The sequence below is a fragment of the Syngnathoides biaculeatus genome, chromosome 5 (assembly GCF_019802595.1).
Source record: "Syngnathoides biaculeatus isolate LvHL_M chromosome 5, ASM1980259v1, whole genome shotgun sequence".
In the NCBI taxonomy this organism is placed as follows: Eukaryota; Metazoa; Chordata; class Actinopteri; order Syngnathiformes; family Syngnathidae; genus Syngnathoides; species Syngnathoides biaculeatus.
Genome location: NC_084644.1, coordinates 1,270,025 through 1,293,220, shown reverse-complemented (window position 1 = coordinate 1,293,220; position 23,196 = coordinate 1,270,025). Strand labels below are relative to the sequence as shown.

At 47.4% G+C, this 23,196-nt stretch overlaps 2 protein-coding genes across 4 annotated transcripts; both read right to left on the bottom strand.

Moving 5' to 3' along the window:
• Window positions 1-2,654: 2,654 nt before the first annotated feature.
• On the bottom strand, window positions 2,655-22,673 carry rpz4 (rapunzel 4). 3 transcript variants are annotated; one of them, XM_061819324.1, is made up of 2 exons: window positions 22,358-22,673; window positions 2,655-4,698 (listed from the first exon to the last, which is right to left on the bottom strand). In XM_061819324.1, exon 2 carries the CDS (start codon window positions 4,676-4,678, stop codon window positions 3,506-3,508), a length of 1,173 nt encoding a protein of 390 aa, XP_061675308.1. In that variant the 5' UTR covers window positions 4,679-4,698; window positions 22,358-22,673; the 3' UTR covers window positions 2,655-3,505. The 3 variants fall into 3 exon arrangements, with proteins under 3 accessions (XP_061675308.1, XP_061675307.1, XP_061675309.1); XM_061819323.1 differs by lacking the exon at window positions 22,358-22,673 and adding an exon at window positions 7,184-7,338; XM_061819325.1 differs by lacking the exon at window positions 22,358-22,673 and adding an exon at window positions 6,583-6,775.
• On the bottom strand, window positions 8,171-14,726 carry rpz5 (rapunzel 5). Its single transcript, XM_061819322.1, has 2 exons — window positions 14,606-14,726; window positions 8,171-10,342 (listed from the first exon to the last, which is right to left on the bottom strand). The coding sequence occupies exon 2, from the start codon at window positions 10,274-10,276 to the stop codon at window positions 9,095-9,097; it is 1,182 nt and encodes a 393-aa protein (XP_061675306.1). The 5' UTR covers window positions 10,277-10,342; window positions 14,606-14,726; the 3' UTR covers window positions 8,171-9,094.
• Window positions 22,674-23,196: the final 523 nt, after the last annotated feature.

Sequence of the window (23,196 nt, the reverse complement as noted above, 5' to 3'; positions counted from 1 at the left end):
TTTGTCAGTTTTTATCGTAAACTTTAAAAAGAGCCGCTAGAGGGCAGCATTTCTCCAAATGTTTCAATGTCAGCTCACTTAGAAATACGACAAATCAAAATAATTAAAAATGTATTCAAAAAAGCGATACATAATGTGCAATACATTACAAATAACTTCATTTGAAATGATAAAATATTAAATATTGCATACTCAATTACTGTTTGAAATAATTCATATAATTACACACCATATTTTGATTCATTTTGAATAGGGATGTTCTAATTTATTGATAAAAAAATTAAGCATTTAGATTACTATGTGATTTTTAAAATGTATAAAAATGCATGCAGATTAAATGCTACATTAAAATGATCTCTTCAAGATTAATTTGCTGCGTATTAATTATAGCTATCCATGTGCAAATATTTTCATTTATGAAAACGAATTTGATAAAAAGTTATTTACAAACATTTTGGTCTACAAATGTTTACGGTAATTGTTTTTTGTTCCATTTGTTAGATTTATCGTAAACTTTAATTGTGAAAGAGTGCCACTAGAGGGCAGCATTTCTCCAACTGTCAGCTCACTTAGAAATACGACAAATCAAAATTAAAAATGTATTTTAAAAAGCGATACATAATGTGCAATACATTACAAATAAATTCATTTGAAATTATAAAATATTAAAAATTATATATATTTATTTATAATATTTTAATTAATTTGGAATATGGATGTTCTAATTTCTTGATAAAAAAAGTTTGGTAATTATTTGATTTTAAAAAATGTATAAAAATGAATGAGTCGCAAATGTTACATTAAAATGAGTTCTTTAAGCTTAATTTGCTGTGTATTAATTATAGATATCCATGTGCAAATATTTTCTTTTATGAAAACTAATTTCATGAAAAATTATTTACAAACATTTCTGTGTACAAAATAATTTTTACGGCAATTTTCTTTTGTTCCATTTGTCAGTTTTTAATCCTGAACTTAACCTGGGAGCGAAAATAAATAGCTCGAGGCCGGCACGCGTTTCCTTTTCCGGGGGGGTCTCTGAGGGGAACTGCGCCAGACGAGGGAGCCTTCTACGTCCGATTGATGTGGACTAAACCAAATTAAATGTACTCTGCTGGATTCTGAGCCCCCCAAAATACTAACGTGAATTCAGTGTTTCTTTCATGAACCACTAGCGGGCGCCGTCGCACCACAAGTTAAAAGTCACCAAAATCGGTACACGAGTGGTGCAGTATTATTAGTAGTCATATATTTTTTTAGACTATGGCACGATTCGTCACTTTAAACTGCTCCCATTGCATAACTGACATCGCGCTGTTCTATAACGGGAACCGCCAACGGGTTAAGGCACGCTGTACTAGCTGAACACAATGTGGGACCTTGACACACTTTTATCTCGGGAATGAATCGTTCCGAGAAACAAAAATGTTTCTTGCTCTTTGTTTTTGTTACTTTGTTGTTTTTTGGTTCTGAACGTCGTACCGGGGCAGCACCGACTGCCGGAGACAAATTCCTAGACTTTTTTTTTTTTTTTTACACACTTGGCCAATAAAGCTGATTCAGACTCCCAAGACATCCCACGCCGACTGCTTGAACCCCGTGTGCCACTTAAATCACGCTCGGCTCCACCCACACGCGAAGTAGCCAATCACAACCCCTCGAAGCCGCGCCATTCCAAGAGACAAAGAAACTCTGGCCACAGAGCGCCAATTAGCCGAGTCGGAGGTTACGGCGGGGCGAGGGGGCGTGCGTCCGCACGACGGGCAAGGCGGGCGGGCGCATCCTCGCCATCCCTCGTGATGCTTGTCAGCGTTCCTGCGGTCACCTGACCGCCGACGGCAGCTCAATGCGGCGACTGTGCGCTCAAATGGAAAGCATCACGGCACCTATACAGCACGGCCAAAGTCGGCCAAACGACGAGCGCAGAGGGAGAAAATATTTGCGTCCGGCACCTCATCGGGCAGCTGTTTTCATGAGCGCAGGGCGCACGGAACTCCAAAGTGAAAGCTGCGCTGTGCAAAGCCATATCAAGTCAAACATTTGAAGTTGCCGTTTGGTCGCCACCCGGAGCTTCGGAAAATGCGTATTAGCGCATCCGGCGCGTCCGACTGAGCCGAAACCCAGTACAAGTATTAATCGTGGCGGCGCTCACAAACATGGAAATTATGTGGCGCGTTTCACGGTGTTGTAGAGCATTGGCGTCCGGCACCACTTTGTCAGATTATCGCGAAACCCAGCATGCGTGCCTGACAACAGTGGGAAATTCTTTAAAGGATTTCATATTTGAAGAACGGACCTCGACCAAAGCGCTATTATTGGCTTATTTCAAAACGAGCAGAGCGCTAACTGCTCTTTTCTCTTCTTTTTAACAAAGTGGTGAGCGTCCAACATGCAGACGGAAAGCGGGCCGATTCGGTTTTTTTTTTTTTTGCAATTTTTGAAACGTCACGCGTGGCTTTCCGGTGCCAAAGATAGAAAAGCCGCGAGCGCGCGATTACAGGCCAGCCGGGGCGGGTCCACTCGCTCCCGAAAATAGCGTTTTCCTCCGGTCTGGGAAAGACGAGCGAGACCAACGCAACCGTTGGAAATCTAAATCCGCCACGCACGTCGCGGTTGCCTCGTTAATCGCGTGGGTGAAAGAAACCCCCCCCAAAAAACTTTCATTATTTAGTGTTTATTGTAAGAAACCGATTGGAATAGCATGTACCGTGAAACACACAGTCATGACACGCATTTAACACAATCTTTGGTAAATATGAGGAAAAAGTTGTTCAGATGATAAAACTGCGTCAGTAACGCTGTGATCATAGTGGTTAATAATAGCAAATCCATTCCTAAAGTTCGGAATGTGAAGAGGGAAATTAGCACTGATATCGCCGTGCGCTTTTATTTTTGCGTGAGCTACTGACAAAATGAGATTTGCCGAGTCGTCCGACTAAAAAAAAAATGTCAGAATTGCACGTACTTGACAAGGTCAAACAAAACAAGCCTAAAATGGCCGCCGATAGCAAAATGGTGGATTTCTTCTCTTGAATTTGTTGGCAAGGCTCCTTTAGACTTTCTTTTTTTTTTTTTTTTTTTTGGTGGGTCTGCTCGTGCCAAATTCCACAATGCTGAGTTCAACCCGGTTCGGGGGATGAATTTGAAAGTTGTTATTATTACGCTCGGTGGACCAAAAATGGCCGCCGGCCGCTTCGTCCCAAAATGGCTGACCTCCTCACCCTCTTGTATGTCTTCTCTTGATGGAGGTTCCTCTCAAATTCCCGCAAAAAAAAAAAAAAGAAAAAAAAAAAACTTAAAATCAGAAGGAAATGGACAATTTGCTCCTCCAAGTGTCTTTTTATCAGGCAAAGCCAAGGAGCGACTTCCTGTTCACACGGAAGGACTTTTTTCCCGTCGCCAAGTGAAAGTGCCCACGGACGGGGGTGGAGGGGCCCGATCGGGACTGGAGTTCTGCGTTAAGAAGGCACAAAAGGCGAGGTCGTCGGCGTCGTCGGCGGCGGCGTTACGCCGAGTGGAGACAGACGTACAAGTTCTTGTGCTCCTCCCAGTAGTGAAGGCCGTCGGCGAAGCTCCAGGCGCAGGCCAGGTCCTTGCCGGTCTTCACGGCGTGGACGACGCAGTCGCCGGGCACGGACTCGAACAGCATCTCGGCCACGGCCAACGAGCCGGGCTTCTTGTGGCTCTGGATCAGCCGGCGCACGCGGTCCCCGTCCACAGGCTCGGGCGAGGCGCTGTAGGACACCACCACGTTGAGTTTGTCGTCCGACGCGGGCACCTGGAAGCGGCTCCTCCCCGTGGACGAGTGGCACTTCTTGGGGGCGAAGAGGCCCGTGGGCGACTTGAAGACGCGCACCGACCAGGCCACCCAGTCGTACTTCTCCTTGAGCTTGGCGACGAGGGCGTCGGCCAGCTCCCGGTTGCTCCAGTCCGGGTTGTCCCTGGCCAGCCGCCTGGCGTCCAGCTCGGCCTGCTCGGGGAAACCGACCACGCAGTCCCCGATGACGGCGTTCATCTTGTCCTGCGCCAGCTTCATCTTCTCGCCCCACTGCTTCAGGAGGGCGTCCTCCTCGTCGAAGCCCTTCAGGGCGGCGTGGCCCAGCAGGGCAATGAGCCCCAGGCAGAAGAGCTTCTTCAGCCGGGCGCAGAAACCCTCCACGGCCCGGCGGCTCTTCTCCTCGTAGTCGCGGATGATCTCCAGCACCGACCGGCCCGAGAAGCTGTCGCCCGTCACGGCGTTGTACAGCACGTGCAGGTTCTTGTCGCCGCCCGTCTTGTCGAAGTGCTCCAGGAAGAGCTTCTTCTTGACTTCCCGGAACTTGGCCTTGGCGTTGAGGATGTCCATGTACTTCCGGAACTGGTTGGTGATGTTCTCCTCCACCGAGAAGTAGGCGGCGTCCACGCCGCTCTTCTTGATCTCGTCGTGGACGCGCCGCGCCTGGTCGGAAGCGGCCTCCAGGCGGTCGCGCACCTTCTGGAACTGCGCCTTCATGAAGGCCGCCTCCTCGCTCTCCACGTTGTCCAGCGCCAGCTTGACGATGGGCGCGGCGATGGAGAAGACCGGGAAGATGTCGCCGACGATGCTGGCCACCACCTCGGCGCCCTGCTCGAAGGCCTCCATCACCGTCTCCACCACGTCCTTCTTGTCCGCCACGAGTCTCTGGAGCTGGTCGGCCATCTCCGCTGTCGCTGCGCTTTCTGTCCGGGGTGAAGAAAATCGCCACGTCATTTCTCCGATTGAAAACGAAAAAAGCGGCCGTGGCTACCTCCAATTAAAGCAAAACAACCGGGGCTGCAGCTAACCCTAATGAATAGAGCATCCCTTGATTCATAATCAGAACATTTTGAATTGACGGCACAGAAATGTTGATTATTAAAGTTAAAAATTAGACAATTGCTGAAAAAGGGACAATTCTAAATTAATCTCTGGAAATAAATTAACCAGAAGCAATGATCAAAACAATCAACGATTAATAAGATTGTCAATTCATCGATGATTTGTCCAACTGTCCACATACTTCCAGTCCAATGCTAAGCTAATATGCTACATTGCTGTCCAACGACAAACAATTTGGTTTCCGGCGGCGACAGCCAAAATCCGTCCGATTGTTTCTGGTTTCTTATGCTTAACTAAAATATGACAATAGGTCACGATTTTGTAGATAAGAAGACAAAAGATGGATAGGAAAAAAACAAAAAATAATATTTAAAAGTCAATGGCCTTAAATTTTTGAAGTAGGGACCGTCGACGTTTCCATTTCACACTTAGCGTCCAGTCCAAACAAAATGCCGCATTTCCCACATCTTTCCGCACGTCTACGCTTGCTCGTCATATTAATGACGCATTAATAAGACTGCGATTGACCAAAGAAAAGAGCTCAAAGCCGCTGGACCCAAAGGGGCAGGTTGCCACGGCAACGGCATTTCGTGATGGACGACGGCAACCAGGTCTTTGTTTTTTGTTTCCCCCCCCCCCCCCACTTTGCGGTGTTTGGCAACCATGAGCTCCTTCCTCTCGTCACGAACGCCGAGGCTATCGTGATCCGGACCGCGAGTCTCCACTGAAACATGATCCGATTGAAATATGACACAGGAGATTTTTTAAACAGTGCATGACAACATTTCCTGCAGACGATATCTAGAATTTTCACAATTTAGGAAATGCTTTAATAATTGATAATGAACATTTAAACATGCCAAACCCCTAAATGTACTCATATTTGAGTTCAAAGGATTTATTTATTTACTTAACCCCATTTGAGTTGCCAATATAATACCATTTTTTCCCCTTCTCTAAAACTTAATGGGCAATATTTCATTCGTGAGAAGCATTTACCAGTGTAATACGAAATCAATAAATACTTCAAACACAAATTCAAAGAACTATTCCCATCATTGTAATATATCCATCCATCCATTTTCTTAGCCGCTTATCCTCACAAGGGTCGCGGGGAGTCCCGGAGCCTATCCTAGCTGTCGACGGGCAGGAGGCGGGGTACACCCTGAAGTGGTCGCCGGCCAATCGCAGGGCACGTCGTGACAAACAGCCGCACTCACAATCACACCTAGGGGCAATTTAGAGTGTCCGATTAATGTTGCATGTTTTGGGGATGTGGGAGGAAACCGGAGTGCCCACTTGGAGAAAAGCCACGCAGGCACGCGGAGAAGATGCAAACTCCACACGGGCGGGGGGATCGAACCTGGGTCCTCAGAACTGTGAGGCACCGTGCCGCCCATTGTAATATATATTTACAAAAAAGTAAATAACAAGTACGTGCATTGTAATCTGCGAACATCACGGTCCAAGGGGATTCCAGTCTAACCTCATCTGTCAGCCTATCCATTACTACAGCAAATAGGAAGGGGCTCAGAGCGGATCCCTGATGCAGTCCCACCTCCACCAAAAATGAAACCACAGAGATGACTGTACAATTTCCTCAATCAACGTAGTGGTCAGCACAAATCTCGACCGCATTATTAAGTTATTTGATGTTCGCAACGCAGCATTTTGCAGCGACGAGGGTCAAAAGATGATCATCAAGATGATAATAAAAACCTGCATTGATCATGTCCGGCGTGTACCTAATAAACTGGCCACGGGGTGTGGAGTTACTAACGCAACTCATCACAAAATGATGCTCCACACATTTATGCGCGGATGTGTGCGTACAATCTTGGATGACACTTAAGGGAGGGCTGAGCGTGAGCAAACAAGCTGCAAGCGAGCAACAACAGCCTGTTATTAGCTCACACAAAGATGGAAGCATCGATCGACGAGCTGAGAGGCAAACAAACGACGTTAACAAGCTTCAAACCGCACGCGAGCAAAAAAAAAAAAAAAAAAAAAAAAAAAAAAAAGAAAACAAAACGCCGGCGAGCGCCCAACCCGGAAGATGACGTCATCGCCATGCACCCGAGGGACCAACGCCCAGGAAAGAAGAAACTTTTTTAAAATGTCGTTTTACAGTCATTATGCTGACTTTTGCCACTTAGCAGTATCAAAACAATTGGGCGCGATAACACATTCAAATAGTTTTAAAATATTTTTTACAGCCCAGATAACAACAAGCCGCGTTTGAGAGAACGAATTAAGTCGATAAATAGAGTTACGACGTGTCTTCTATCCCGAAAGTGAGCATCAGCCTGGAAATATTGCTTCAATTCGGGATTTAGTAGCACTCACCTCCTCTAAAAGAAATGTAAAAAAAAAAAAGTTTAGTTGACAAGAAAAGACGTCAAAAACTTCAGCCGCCGTCCGCTTCCGTCTTTCAGTCACGTGGTATTAGGCCCTCCCATTAAAGGCGGGGACAGTGAGTGACGTCATTGCAACGCAACACCTCCACCCGCTTGACAAACTTAAAACTTCAATGATTACATTTTATAATTAAACTCACGCTAAATAAGTGATTTAAAAGACAAAATTGATAATCCGCGAGTAGCATTTTAATATAGAATCATACCTGAACTCGGAGTACAGTACTGACCTCACTGAAAATTTGGGAAAGTCTTTAATGTACACTTTTAAAAGAATAAAAACACATTTTTACACATACATTCAGCGAGAGCGCAAGAGCAATGGGTGGCGCAGAACTATTGCACAATTTACACACACACGAAAAGATTTTAAAAACGTATTAACACTTCCCTCCAAAATCTGTTATCGAGGCCGAAATGGAAATGGAATTATAGCGGAGTCTCATTGCGGTAGAAATTACATTTTCGATCATCGGAATTCATATCTGTCAAGCAACTGTGACAAGTTGATGTGACAGCAAGTGCAAGCTGTATTTCAGATTTTGAAATATGGATTTCTAACCATGTCCAAGGTCATATCGGCTCGAACAAATGACGTCACGTAGCTCGTTCCAGTCCGTTTCGAATTGAGTTGCAGATATCTGCTAGCGGATGACATTTGTGCAACTTCGTTGGAGACATCCATGATTCCAGTTTGCGATATCGACGTCCTTTCGCATCGTTAAAAATGAATTTGAGACCTCTGGAAATGGACACGTATACTTTATGTCTTTAAATTGAGGTCAACTAAAGATCGGACGGAACGTTAAACGTCTGCAACGCGATTTAAATCGAGCTGTTCAAAGGCCTTCTTCTGATCCATTTAAAAAAAAAAAAAAAATCAAATGACTAATTAATTTTTTGGGACACATCAGCATGGTTTTAATGGAATGTGTTTTTATTTACTTTTTTTTTTTCTACACAGGTAGTGGCTCTGTACATTACATTGCTTTAAAAAAAAAAAACATATTTCGTCCATCTCGACGAAAGAAGGAAAACATAAGAAAACAGGGGGGCAATTTTTCAACACCGACAAAAAAAAATAATCGTCACAGTAATTCAAGCACGTCAGATCGATCTTGAATATCAATCGGGGTCGCGCCGATGACCCCAAAGCGTTCTCTTTGGTATCGTGGATGCAACGTGGGTTTTGTTTCTATCAACAGGAAGCCTCGCAAGCCGCTTCTCGCACAGTCCAAGCGTGCCGGTCTTTTTGCAAAAAGGACTTTTTCGTTCTGGCGCATGACTCGAAAATATCGGACCACGAAAGGAAACATTACGGGGAACGCCGTTAAGCAATCACGCAATTGGCGTGACTCGGCTGTTTTTCACAAACGTCGCTACGCTGTTAGCGGTGGCGGATTCCTGCACGTGGCGCATGCAGCGGCAAACGCTTGAGTTTTTCGAGGAATTTACCCTGGCGATGAAGCTCGTACGGATCGCGGGCCACGTCGTACAGTGTGGAATTTTTATTTTTCCAAACATTTCAGCGCCGCAATATTTTTGGACCCTCAGAACCAAATAGCGGCTCATGCCCGTGTGTAAAAACGGGCGTGTTGGTCCAGATTTCCTCTCCAAATGAAAGGAAAAATTCCATTTAGCAAGAACCACAAAGCAGACGACGTGCTTGAGTTTGACGCCCGTGACGTAAACGACTTGAATACAAGCAAATAAAGAAAAGTGCGTGTTCCATATTTGATTCCTATTCATTGCTCTACGTAGCCTGAGATGAAATAAGGACCTTATGACAAGATGAAAAGCGGATCGAGTCCATTACGTGGAACGCCCGGCGTGGCTGCTTCTACTGCGGGTGAATGCACAGGAAGGCCCTCTTGTGCTTGCCGTAGTAGTAGGAGTCCACGCTGAAGTTGTTGGACTCCACCACCTCCTTGTAGTGGCTGACGGCGTGCACCAGACAGTCGGGGAAGCAGCGGTTGAGCGTCAGGGCCACGGCCATCATGTTGCCCTTCAGCCTCTGCTGCTCGATCTGCTCGTAGATGCGGGTCTTGTCGATGGGCTGCGGGTCCACGCAGAACGACACGACCACCCTGACCTTGTTGCCGGTCACGAGCTCGAACCAGTTGGCCCCGCCGCTGCCGTGGAACTTGCGTCCCGCCAGCCAGTTGTAGAAGAAGATGCGCTCGCGGCTGTTGAAGGCCCGCACTGACCACTTGACCCAGTCGTACTTCTTGACCAGGGTGGCCAGGAGGGAACGCGTGAAGTCCTCGCTGACGGCGCACGCGTCCTCCTTGAGCACGTCCTCCAGGTCCAGCTTGGCCTGGTCCACGAAGGTCTCCGTGCAGTGGTCCACGGCGGCTTTCATGCGCTTCTCCACCGCCTCCATCCTGTCCTGCCACTTGGTCATCAAACCCGTGTCCACCCTGCGTTCTTCCAGGGCGGCGTAGCCCATGACGGCGATGAGGCCGACCACGAAGAGCTTCTTGAGCCGAGCGCAGAAGTCCTCCACCGCCCTGCGGCTCCTCTGCTCCGTGGTGACCACCGTGTCCAGCATCGGGTCCCCCGCCGCGCTCTCTCCCACAACGGCGTTGTAGAGGGCGTCCAAGTTCAAGTCGGCCTCGGTGTTCTCGTAGTACTTGATGAACTTTTCCTTCTTCTTCGCCTTCATGCCCGGCTTAGCGTTGATGAATTCCTGGAACTTTTCGTACTGGCCCAGCATGTGGGCCTCGCGGTCAAAGTTCTGCTTGTTCATCGACGTCCTCTGCAGCTCCAGGGCAATCTGGTCAATCTCGCTCTGGATCCCCACCAGCTTCTGGTCGACCTGCTCGATCTTCTGGCTCAGGTAGACGGCCTCCTGGCTTTCCGGGTTGCTGAGGATCTCGGCCGAGGCCACGAAGACCGCCTCCAGGATGGGGTGCAGCTGGCCCACGGTGGCGGCCAGAACCTCGGACGCCTGCCCCATGATGTCGAGCCCTTTCTCGATTTTGTCCTTGTTGTCCACCAACCAGTCCGCTACGCTGTTCATGGTTGTGCGATTTAACGTCCGCTAGCAAACAGCGACAATATGATCGTGCCACAGCTGGAGACGTTCCTGAAAGGACACCAAGGGGCAAACCCTTAAAAGGAGACATTTATGCCATTTCCCCACAAATCAAATCAGTTCCCAAGTGACTTCGTAATGTGTCAGGTCAGTTCCCCTCTCAAAGCCCGCTGTTGAAATCAGACCGTTTTGAGGGGGCGGTCCCGTCCGACGCAAATGAGCTGTTCACCCCGCCCACTTTAACGTCGACTAAGACGTAGCTCTTGAAAGTTTCAGTCAGGCACCCAGTCTGAACGGGCCTGTTGAAGTCAGACTGTTTGGAGGGGGGCGGTCCTGTCTCATGGAAATGCAAATGAGCCCCTCTTAACTCCGCCCCCACTCTCCTGACAGTTACAGAAGACAGGAGACGTCTGAAACACTTCCCGGGTTTTTAGGTTCGGTTCCTTGAGGACTTTCAATGTGAGTGTGAAGGATTTGACGATTAGCATGCAAGCAATCCAAAAGTCAATTGTCCACATTATCTCACAAAAGTGAGCAACAATGCAGCCTCCTCAATTGTTTTCTGGACGGGCACGCGCAGGACATTTTGTGTTCTGCGACAATTTACAAAGCAAACGTAACAAAAGACAGACTCTCTTCTTTATTGAGAAAATAAAACTTTGTTAACAATCAGCACTCGAGGATTGTTTGGTTTTCACCAAATGGAGCGAAAAACAACCGGCGAGCTTTTGTCCGCCGTGACTTTGACGCGAATATTTTTCGCCCTCAAACTGTGAAACCGGAAAAACAAGACTGAGGAAGGCCTTTTGGTGGCAAAATAATCATTTCTTCACAGGTAAACAAATAAGCGCGCCGCCGGCGATGCTGACTCGGCGCACGTCGGTAGCCTTTCCCACATGCTGTCCACACAACTACTCGGTTCACGCCATAACATACGCAGCCTTCGTCCGAGTGCCAAACTTGTCCAGCTTTCGACACGTTGTTGGCATTTGTTAACGCTCGAGATTCAAGGTCTGATCTTGGGCTTCGATACTCAAAAGCTGTGCTGATCTCCAAAGCAAAGCGACGCCGTCACACTGGTTTGCAAACCTGAAACTTCTTCTTCTTCTTTCGGCTTGTCCCGTTAGGGGTCGCCACAGGGTGTCATCTTTTTCCATCGAAGCCCATCTCCCGCATCTTCCTCTCTAACAGCCACAGTCTTCATGTCCTCCCTCTTGGTCATCCGGCAGCTCCATCCTCAAGACTCTCTGGCCTCTGAACGTGTCCAAACCATCCAAGTCTGCTCTCTCCAACTTTGTCTTCAAAACATCCAACTTTGGCTCTCCCTCCCTCTAATGAGCTCGTTTCTAATCCGATCCAACCCGGTCACTCCGAGCGAGAACCTCAACATCTTCATTTCTGCCACCTCCAGTTCTGCTTCCTGTCCACCGTCTGTAATCCGTCCATCATGGCCGGCCTCACCACTGTTTTAGAAACTTTGCCCTTCGTCCTGGCGGAGACTCTTCTGTCACGTAGAACACCAGACACCTTCCGCCAGCTGTTCCAACCCCGCTTGGACCCGTTCCGTCACTTCCTTACCACACTCACCATTACTCTGTATTGTTGACCCCAAGTATTTGAAGTCGTCCACCCTCGCCATCTCTTCTCCTCGGAGCTTCGCTCTTCCCCCTCCGCCCCTCTCATTCACGCACATATATTCGGTTTTACTTGGGCTAATCTTCATTGCTCTCCTTCCCTCCATCTTTCTAACCGTTCCTCCGCCTGTTCCCTGCTTTCACCGCAGATCATCTGCAAACATCACGGTCCAAGGGGAATCCAGTCTGACCTCGTCTGTCGGCCTATCCATGACTATAGCAAACAGGAAGGGACTCAGCGCAGATCCCTGATGCAGTCCCACCTCTACCTTAAATTCTCCTGACACGCCTACGGCACATCTCACCACTGTTCTGCTACCCTCATACATGTCTTGTACTTCTTCTTCTTTTCCTTTCAGCTTGTCCCATGTACTATTCTGACGTATTTCTCCGCCACACCAGACTTGGGCATGCAGTACCACAGTTCCCCTCTTGGTACTCTGTCATAGGCTTTCTCTAGGTCTACAAAGACTCTTTCTGACCTTCTCTGTACTTTTCCATGAGCACCCTCAAGGCAAATCGAGTATCTCTGGCACTCTTTCTAGCCGTGAAACCATACTGTTGCTCGCAGATACTTCCTTCTGTCCTGAGTCTTGGCCCCACTACTTTTTCCCGTAACTTTTGCAAACCTGAAACGGAAACCCTAAAAAAAAAATTGTACTTGGAAATTCCACACTTGATGAAATACGTGCGTCACTTTTCCGTCACGCGTCGCTTTTAAGAAGCTCACCGACGTCACCGGCAGGCACGAGCGCCAAGACCCAGAACCTCGTCCCGACACGCCAAACCCCCTCCGGGTCGGGCCCGCACGTGTCGGTCCGGAGCCGCGCCCTCACGCAAATATCGTACGCTCGTGTCATCTTTACGATGGCTCATTTTGAACAAAAGGGCTCGGAGCCAACGTAAATACAGATGTTCGCAAAAGAGGAAGCGAGGTGGGGGATTTTACTGCGCTGACGCGTCACTCGCGGCGTCCACTTGACAAAAGACACCAAGGAAATGAGCTCAGATCGGGTTCGGCTCCGCGTTGTGTTGTTGCGTTGAGGGAGGGAAAAGAGGCACACCCGAGCCTGCCCAACGAAAAGCCGGCGGCGGCGCACTTGTGCGACCTTTGATTCGCACGCACACGCACACAAGTGTACATTCCTTGGTCTGTTTTTGGATGACATAAAACACAAATGAGGGTTTCTGCGATGTTGAAATGGCGGCAAAACACATTTGTCACTTCCATTAGCTTTAGACTTCCCCTTAAAAGGAGACATTATCATTATATATATATATATATATATATATATATATATGTGTGTGTTTTTTTCCTTAAAAACATTTTTGTTTGTATTTAAAAAAAGGAGACGGCTTCTTTGCTCTTCCTTTTTGTGAATATTTTTAAATGACTTAATGCTGTCAAACAACAAGGAGGCACTTGTGGTTTTTGTACATATTTTGAAATCCCTGTCATCGTAACGATTATTATTTATTTACATCGTATATCAAAAGCATTCCCACGCGGCTAAAATGGGGCAATCAATGTCCAATTTATGCAGTGGACGCCTTCCCTTTTTCTTTTTTTTTTACTTTCCATCACATTTTCTTCCACTCTTCCATTTTTGACGCTTCACCGGATCGCGGGTGACATTTGACCCCTGCGCCCGCTTTTGCCGGGCTCACGCGGCCGAACACGACCGCCGCCGCCCGCTTGACGTCACGTCCGTCAGCGGCACTTTTTTTACACGTTCGCGGCGAGAGCCGAGCCGAGAAAACAGCGACGGTCGAGTATTTTTTTGCCACGCGCACAAGAGAAAATGTCGGCCCTTTCGAGGTGGAATTTTCTCAAAGGGCGAGGCCTCGGCAAGAGAGTTCGAGCCCCCCCCTCCTTCCCGGACTTGCGGGGGCTGACAAACGGGGCCGCCCGGCCACCCTCCTTCCCTCCAAAGCAGAGTCGCTCCTCCGCACGAACCTTTCGATAAAAAAAAAACAAAAACAAAAAAGACATCGATGGGCAACCGGGCCAACCGGGCCAAGCCGGGCCAAGCCGGGCCGCTTGACGCACCACGTCGACAACTGAAATGGGCAAAAAGTGCTTGGGCAGGGCAACCCCCTCAAAATGTGCATTTTGCTTCTTTTTTTTCCCCTCATTTTCACGCTCTAAAGTAGCAAGCGAGTGACAATCGGCGTGAAAAATTCCCTCCCCGAACGATGAAATTGATATGGAGCTGAAAACGGGCCTTTGATCCTTTCTCTTTCACTTTGATCTTTTCCAAGCCAAATGTGCTCTCAATTGTTCGACAACTGAAATCAAGATCGCCGCCGAGTCCTCCGGTTGAAGGTTGGAAAGCCATCAGATCCGTCAGAGCAAATACGAGGCTCGGATTCGGCGGTCCTATGGCGCAATTCCGGCCCCCGCCCCAAAATGCGCTCCAAAGCATTCATTAAGGGAGGATTCAATCCGAGGTCGCCTTCACATGCGCAACCTGAGCGATCGGAATCCATTTTCAGAGCAATAAAGGGGCCTGCCTGTCATTCTTTCCATTTCAATTTCTCTGCGTTTGAAGCACAAATGTGCTTTCGAGCTTTTGATACATTTCCAGAGAAGAAAGAAGCAGAAAGAAAAGAAGAAGAAGAAGAAGAAGAAGCAGCAGCAGCAGCAGCAGCGGCAGCGGCAGCGGCAGCGGCGGCTCACCTTCAGTCTGCCTCCAACTTCGTCAACTAATCCAGTCGCGACGGAACCAACGCCAGCACCGCCAGCCTCTGAAGGATCGGCTCCACTTGTGCTCGCTCTCTCTCTCTCTCTCCCCCTCTCCCCGTTTCCCCCTCTCTCTCTCTCTCTCTCTCTCTCCCCCTCTCCCTCTCTCTCGCTCTAGAGAAACAAGGAGACAAAAGGAAAGAAACACCCAACAAAGAACGTCAAGCTCTCTAACAGGGCCCTCGAGCTCCACGAGGAGAAGAGAAGAAACTCTGAAAGAAACCCCCCGCCTCTCGAGAGGAAGCCTCGCTCCCCCTCTCCCAGAGATCTCTTCACCCACTCCCCGGGGACCTCGACGGACAGATCTCTCTCTTCCCTCTAGGTCCCCTCCCCAACCCAACACTCTAGAGAGGAGACTCGAGACCATCCAACCTCGGACTCTCCAGACCGCTCTCTTTTCTCCCCCTCTCTCTCTCTCTCCCCCTCTCCCCGTTTCCCCCTCTCTCTCTCTCTCTCTCTCTCTCTCTCTCTCCCCCTCTCCCCGTTTCCCCCTCTCTCTCTTTCTCACTACCCCCCTTTCTCTCCCACTCTCCCCCCTCTCTCACCCTTGCCCCTCTCACTCCCTCGCTCTCTCTCTCTCCTTTCTCCCCCTCCCTCCCTTCCCCCCTCACTTCCTCTCTCTTTCCCTCTCATTATCTCCGATTCTCTCTCCCTCCACCTCAGCCCGTCTGGTCACTCCCCCTCTGGAACTCTTCCATCGTTTCGCAGCATTCCAGAGAGACGGACGGACGGAAGGAGGGACGGAGGGACGGACGGACGGACGGACGGACGACCGGCTAGAGAGGCACGCCGCGGAAGAAAGAGATAACATCCTGCAATCAGTCCTCCCGTGCAGGGACAATGTGTGTGCGTGCACCTGCATGTCTGCGTGACGATGTTTGTACCTCAATCTCAAATGTGTTGCAGCTGCATAAAAATGTTTATTCTGTTATTTTTTATTGATGAGAAAGTTAGACGTCTGTGTAGCTGCGGTGTTGTCCGTCCACCTGTCCTCGTTGGGCCAACGGGGCTCCCTCCGGCCTCCGGCGTCTCGTCCAGGTCTTCCTCGTTGTCTGTGCAGTTAAATCCGTTTTCTTTTCGCTTTGCGACATTCCATTGCCCTCTTCTTCTTCTTCTTCTTCTTCTTCTTCTTTTTCTTCTTGTCCATGACCTTTTTGTCTCGTCAACTTTCTCGTTTTGTTTAACGCGTATTGTACTTTGTTACTTTGAGTATTTTGGTGTCTTGAAAAATTCAATATTTTGAGATTCCTGCTTCCCTGGAGGCGGCACAAAATGGATAGATGGACGCTTCCTTGCACTTGGGTCCTCCACGCTTGCCTCGCCTTTCGCTAGCATCGACTGTGACAATAAGCCTTTTTTTTTTGTATGTGTGTGTGTGGGGGGGGGGGGGGGGCTCAGATACCCTGACATTGAATCTCACCACCCACGACAATTAAATGGATATTTTTTTTCTGGCTATATGTCCTTTTCAAACAAGACGGAAAAGGTTGAAAGGTCACATTTGAACAGCCACAAACTATAGAAGCCCCCCCCCCACCACCACCACCGGTGCCTCCCAGCTAACTCTCGGCACCACAAAAGTTCAGCTCGTAGAATCGCCCCCGGCACGTGTCGTTAACGTTGTACTTGGTCCTATGAAATGTCAAGAACCAAACACTTTTTGCTTCACTTCGATGGACCTTGCGTTGCTCCTTCTGGTGTGCACACACCCCTCCTTCAGGAAAGAGTGTTTTGTGGTACTTCTGCAGTACTAGTTTGCCATTTTTCCCCCCACCGTCGACATTTTTACTTTAAGAAAGGAGTTGAATCAGCACTTGTACTTGTAACTAACTACACTTCCCCTGAAGTACAATGTAAATATTTTTGTCCTTATTTTTTGTTTCATTGTGCCACATTATCACCATTTGGTATCGTTATATAATTAGCAGTAAAAGCCAAAAGAAAACATTTTCCACTTTTATCAATGTACTCAAGAACAGTTCAGGGTCGGTACCTTTTGGCTCGTACGTAAGAAAGGAGCGGAATCAGTCCTGGATTTACTGGATCTTCTTTTCTCGCCTTTATCGAGTACGGAGGGGGGGGGGGGGGCGCCGGAGCCGCCGGTCCCCGAGACAAAACCGCCCTTGTTGTGGTCGCCACGGCAACCGGCTCCCACTCCCACCAACTTTGGCCCAGTAGCGCGTTGCCAACAGCGACCGCTCGGCCTCAAAGGCAGAAGAAATTAGCGACGCCGGCCTGGGCGATTGGTCGCCGAGAGAATCGGTCGGTCACGGCGCAGCTGCCGGATGAAAGGTCGCGCTTGTCTTTGCTAGCGCGCCGTGACGCGCGGCGTCGCTAAACGTCACGCCACGTGACGGGTTTTGTGCAAATTGTGTTGCGATTTCTGCTGCTTGGATGAACTTTAAAATACTTGCGAGCGTATATTCTTCATCCTCAGTAAAGAATAAGTAATATTGCTGCGGCTTAGTGTTACTGTTTTCATGAATGTACTTTCCTACGTGACTCTGGTACCGGTACCAGAGGGACCAGAACAAATTTTCATGAAGTGAAGCAAAAACGTGCTACAACAAGTCTTTAATTCTTTTTGATTATATTTCATAGTGTTGTCGCTGTTTGCTTTTTACAAAGTATATTCAATGGCGCAATTTTTAGCATGGAAAAACGTTTCAGTTTTTTGCAGGGGAATCTGGAACGAATGAATAACCTTTTGGTAAATGTTAATGGCGAACGCTCGTTTGAGTCTTTAAAGCCCCACTGACATCCCTGACATACATTGTAAAATAGATATTGTAATGAAAAATATATATAACATTATTCACTTCAATGTAAATACAAAAAAAATACATTTGAGCGCCGAGCGCGTCATCCATACGGAAGTTGCGGAAGTCTCACTCGACATGGAAGTGGCAGCCATATTGCCTGCGACGTCATCAGCAGACGTCCCACTGGGACATTCGCCGTTTGCTGAAAAGACGTAGTGGAGCTGCTATCGGAGAGGAACAACAGACATTTTGGGATTTTTCCGACGCCGCTTCTCGCACGGAAGCTCTTTTCAAAGAAGAGAACTTCTCACAATCGAGAATCGTTTCGTGCCATATTTAGATGACATGCGGCTCACTTCTGACTAACAACAGACTCCCCGACAGTGTGACAGTATGTAGCTTACTCAGCCACGAGCGACAAAAACGCCGCAGCCCGGGCGCGACGAGTCGGTCACGGCTTCGGCCGGGGTGGCTCATTGCGGCGCCGCTTTACAGCGTTGTCGTCACTTGCGGCCGAGTGCGCCATTGTCAGTGGCGTTGTTTATTGCGTTATTCATCTCGTCGGCGGCGATGAACAACGCCAACGGCGGCGCACTCAGCCCTGAGCGACAACAATGTCGCAAAGCGGTCCAGCTCGGCGTCACGATGAGCCACCTCGGCCCTGCGACGGCACGCAGCGCCAAAGCCGTGACCCACACATCGACACATTTAGCACCCCTGACTTAGGGCCGCGGATCTTTTGTTACGTTATGAGAGATGGATGATGTGGTCTGCCCCAAACTATGTTTTTTTTTTTTAGTAGCTGTGTACACAGCTACGTGTCATTTGGAACCTACGAAGCTCTCGTCTTCTGCACCCGTGAAATCCATTTTTCACGACGATCCGGGTCTGTTGGAAACACATGAAGAGTAAATCCATCCTCCCGAGTGTTCGAACAATTTTTTTTTCACCTGCTGACGAACGAGGTGGACCAGAAATTTGCGTCCGACTTGTTCCGTGCGCAGCTTCCCGAGCGCACGTTGCCGATGTTGTTCGCTTCGTTAAGTGAGAAGCGAAGCGGCTTTTTGTCGACTGGCTTTTATCTCCTTGACCTTGGCCGGCGTCAAAGCTTTCCTGCCCCCCCCCCCCCCCCCCCCAGCTTGGCCTTTATTTAGGTAAGGCAAGCGATGACTTCTCATAAGATTCAACCATTTCCAAACTTTTTTTTAACCATTAGTGATTTTTGACAGTTCCATATTTTTTTTTTTTGGGGGGGGGGTTAGAAATAAACAGATGAAATGATTGCACAAGTGTGCACACGCTCTTGCAGTCATACCCGCCGAACGGGGGTTAGCGTGCACCAAAAAAAGGGACTCGCTGTTCTAGTAGCCTTTCCCTGACTTTTTCTTCTGCTCTCTCGCAGAAGCCTGAAGGGTTTTTTTTTTTTTTGCTGACACGGTCTTTTTTTTTTGTAACTTTTTAATTTCATTTTATATCATTTTTTTTTTAACTCTCCTGATCATTTCTAGCGGTCGGTTTTGTTTGACGTTTGCGAGGTGCCGATGTCAAAAGCGCTTTTGAATATTTCCTGCAGGGATAGATCAATGCAAACAAACCACGCCAGGTAAGTATAAAGCTATAAAACGCAAATATTATTCTTACTACTGTCAGTATTGAACTGGACAAACCAGTTTGTGGCTGCCTTTAAAAAAAAAAAAAAGGTCTATAACTGTTGTTCATGTCATTGTCATGAACGTCCATCCATCCATCCATCCATCCATTTTTCTAGCTGGTTATCCTCACAAGGGTCGTGGGAGTGCCGGAGCCTACCCCAGCTGTCAACGGGCAGGAGGCAGTGGACACCCTGAACTGGTCGCCAGCCAGTCGCAGGACACATCGAGGCAAACAGCTGCACTCACATTCACACCTAGAGGCAATTTCGAGTGTCCAATTAAGGTTGCCTGTTTTTGGGACGTGGGAGGAAAGCGGAGTGCCTACCCAGAGAAAAGCCACGCAGGCACGGGGAGAACATGCAAACTCCACACAGGCGGGTCCGGGATCGAACCTCAGAACTGTGAGGCCAACGCTTTCCACCGTGCCGCCTCATGAATGTCTGGATTTATAATAATAGTAAGAAGAAAAAGCCGTTTTCTTTTGTCATATCAAGTCACGATTTTAAGAGCAGGCCGAGAAGGTCCCGAACCAAACTCCAGTGACCTTTCCCGCCGAGTCGTGAGGGTTCATTTCCGTGACTTTTACCGTTTGTTCCGTTTGGTGATGTTAAAATTGCTTGTTACTTTACAATTAGAACAACATCTATGACGTGCTCATTCGGCCGTTTGCCCATCAATGGCATTCCGCATTATTTGTTAGCATTCAACTAGCAGACTTAAATCTACAGCATTCCATTCTCTTGATTTAGGTTTGATATGTTTATGTTGTGCGGTCAACGTCGTGTATTCAATAGTCCATTGAACTGAGCAAAAAATTTTCTCAGGTCTCTTTGACAAGTTTGCACACGCTTGTTAGCATGTAACAAGCCCCCCCCCCCCAATCCACGTCAAAAGAAAAGAAAAAAAAAAAGGAGTGGGGGGGGGGGCGTCACTGTACCGTCAACCGACACGAACATTTCAACAGAATCCCGTTAGGACGTCCCCGCAGATGTTTCCGGATCAACGCGAGCAGGACGCGCAGGGGCACGCTCGGCCAGTAGGGGTCGGCAGAGGACGAGGCGGGCCAGGAAATTGATCAAAAAGGCCGAGGGGGAAGTGCTATCGATTTTTTATTTTTTATTTTTTGCCATCAAAACCGAGAGAACGCAATCCAATTACTCGTATCGGCGGACCTGCCGGTTAATTACATTAAACGTTACATTAGACGCGTTTATTTATCTTCCACTCCCTTCGATTACTTCAAGGAGACGCTGAGATCTGCGCACGTGTCAGCAAAATGTCCTTTTCATGCAAAAGGCTCCTTCTTTTACTTTTTTTTAATCATAACAAATGAATTTTAGGCCGGTGATGGAAAGTAGTAATAACGCCACGACAACATAGGGAGGTCATAATTTGCAAAATGGTGAAATATAGAAAGAAGAAAGTCGTTTTTATTGTTGTTGTTGAAAAAGTGCCATTTTCCTTTTTTTTTTAAATTCAGGAATAAAGTTGTCTGGTTACAAAAAATTTTTAATTTGAATGACAGCAACAACAACAACAACAACAAAAAAAAGTCTGAATATGTTTGACGTTAAAACATTTCTTAAAAGACTAAAGTTTGAATATTCCAGTCTGACTTTTTTCCATTTTAGGACAATTTACAATTGAAATTGCTGATTTTATTTTGGCAAGATTATGACTCGGAATTTGTGCAAATGTGTAACTTTTCCAGGTTCGGAAGAGCACTGCCAAACGAGTTTTGCGGCGCTATTTTTAATTTAAGAAATGTTTTTCAACTGCTCGACAGCTAACCCCTTTGGGCAGCGGCCGCAGGACGACAGCGAAACGTTTGACTTTTGGCGCGTCGCAGATGGACGTCGAGCGCGCACGTCATTGGCGCCGTATTTTGCATTTGTTGTGCTTCGCATTCAAAAGGAATCAAATTGTATGTAAGTGTTACGATAAACAACATGTTGAGGAAGATTTGGTTTGGGCCCCGGGCCCTCCAGCGAGTGATTGGCCGAGAGAGGCGGGATGATCCCAGTGGAGGTCTCGCTGCTCTCTTTCACTTCCTGTTTCTCACGCTTTTCTGCTGTGTGTAATGACTCGAGGTAGCGGCGAGTTTGTGCTTCTGCAGCGCGGAAGCATCGACCGCAAACACATTCCTACGTTTGCCTAATCGTATCCCGGTGAAGCAGCATGTGGCTCCGGGGTGTTTTTGTTTTGGGCTTCACGGTACAGCAGTACCGTTAAGCTCAGTAGTTTGTTGTAGAAGTAGTTCGTAGGCCAGCAGCAGGCGCCTCAAAATACGACGAAGCAAAACGATCTGCGGATTCTTATCCCCAAAGTGTTTTGAGCCCCCTGCCCCAAATTATTGTTGTACATTTGTCACCAGCAGGTGGCTCCACGTGCAAATATTTGCTCTAGTCAAGCAGCATCGATTTTACTTCTCCAGGCCGATGATCTAAAAAAAAAAAAAAAAAAAGACTGGACTGGCTAGCGCCTCCACATCGAGCGGTTTGTCGCCATCTTGGTACTCCCAAAACGTGTGGAGGACTTGGTTTCCAGGTTGGATTATGGCGGGGGTTTTCTCAAAGTTTGGAATGTAGAACTAAAAACGACCAGTGAGCTTGAGAGTTTTTTCACTTCTGGTAACATGAAGGATTTTTGATTTAATTATGTAATACAATATGATACTATATCATAATTAATTTAATTTATTTAATTGGACTTGGTAAGCCAAAAAAGGCGAAGTGCAATGGAAAGACATGGAACAAGGTGACTACCATGAAAGCTTGCATATTACCTAGGGCCCGATTGGCATGACATGTTAACCTTTCCCAAAATAGACTGTCAACCACTATCATCATAACATAGCAAAAAACTATGATTTTTTTGGTCATAAAAACGAGAAATTTCAAGTTAATCTGTTCGAAATATTTTGGGGAATAAGGACTGGCAAAGGATAAATACATGCTAAACACACCGTTCATTTGCTGTCTCTGCGACAGAAAATTTCAACTTGTTTCCTCGCATTTGAAAATAAAATTCGATTTGCAGAGTTCTGTATTATGAAATGCATCCAAAATTTCACAGAAAATGTGTTTTCTTGCTTATCCACTGATGAAGTTTGGGAAAATATTGATAATCGGCCTATAAAGATGAAGCAGAGAGTGAACATTTGACAACAACCGGAAACAAAACTTTGTTCAAGTGAATGAAGCTATTCAGAAAGTTAAAAAAAAAAACTTTACAAACAAACTTTAACAGTGTCAAAGTAAATCTTTCTAACTTACCCGTGGAATGTTTTCTCACAGCCACCAAACTAGCTCGCTGTCTGATTGGCTCATCAAAGTCAGTTTGTTTGTTTTTTCCTCGCTGCTGCAAATCGCTCGATAACCAATTGCAGAGTCATGTCGTCACCGGCAGGCGGCTCCACGCACAACTTCCGGGGGCCGTGCGCGCGTCTTGCGGGCTCGTCAGGCCAGGATCAAGACGGACGCTCTAATGAGATCATGCTGAGCCGGGAGGAGCCGAGCATCGATCCGCTCCTTCACTTTGCTGATGAAATATTGATAGCGGCCAATTTCCGAGGAGATTTTGTCACGTGTGTCGGGCACACTTCCGGTGTGTCTCCAAGTCAAAAAATCTTCTTTTTCTACTAGCGCGACTGGTAATCTCACACGTTCCGTTGTCGCTGGTTGGATAGCGCCCCCTGTCGGCTAACGACTCGAGCTACACTTGCACGAGCAAACTCCTCAAATTGGTTCAGGCCAGGAAAAAAAAAAAAAAAAAAAATCCTCTTTCCGGCCGCGGACGGCGTCGGGATGGATGCGCAAAGTAGGCTTTCAGTCAAAAGGAAGAGCGCCCCCGATCGATATTTGTGACCTTTGACCAAAGGTCAAGCCGCCACAACCGCTCTTCGACCGATTTGCTGGACAGCGGCACCACACCGAATCGGAAATGGGGTGGAGGGATGGCCACAAATGATGCTTTTTTGAAGTCAAATTGATATGGAAACACCGAAATCACAATTTAAAATGCAATACAAAATTAATACAATTCAATGGGATATGCCGAATAAATTAATTGATTTAAAAAAAACGTTTTTTTTTGTTTTTGTTTTTTTTTGCTT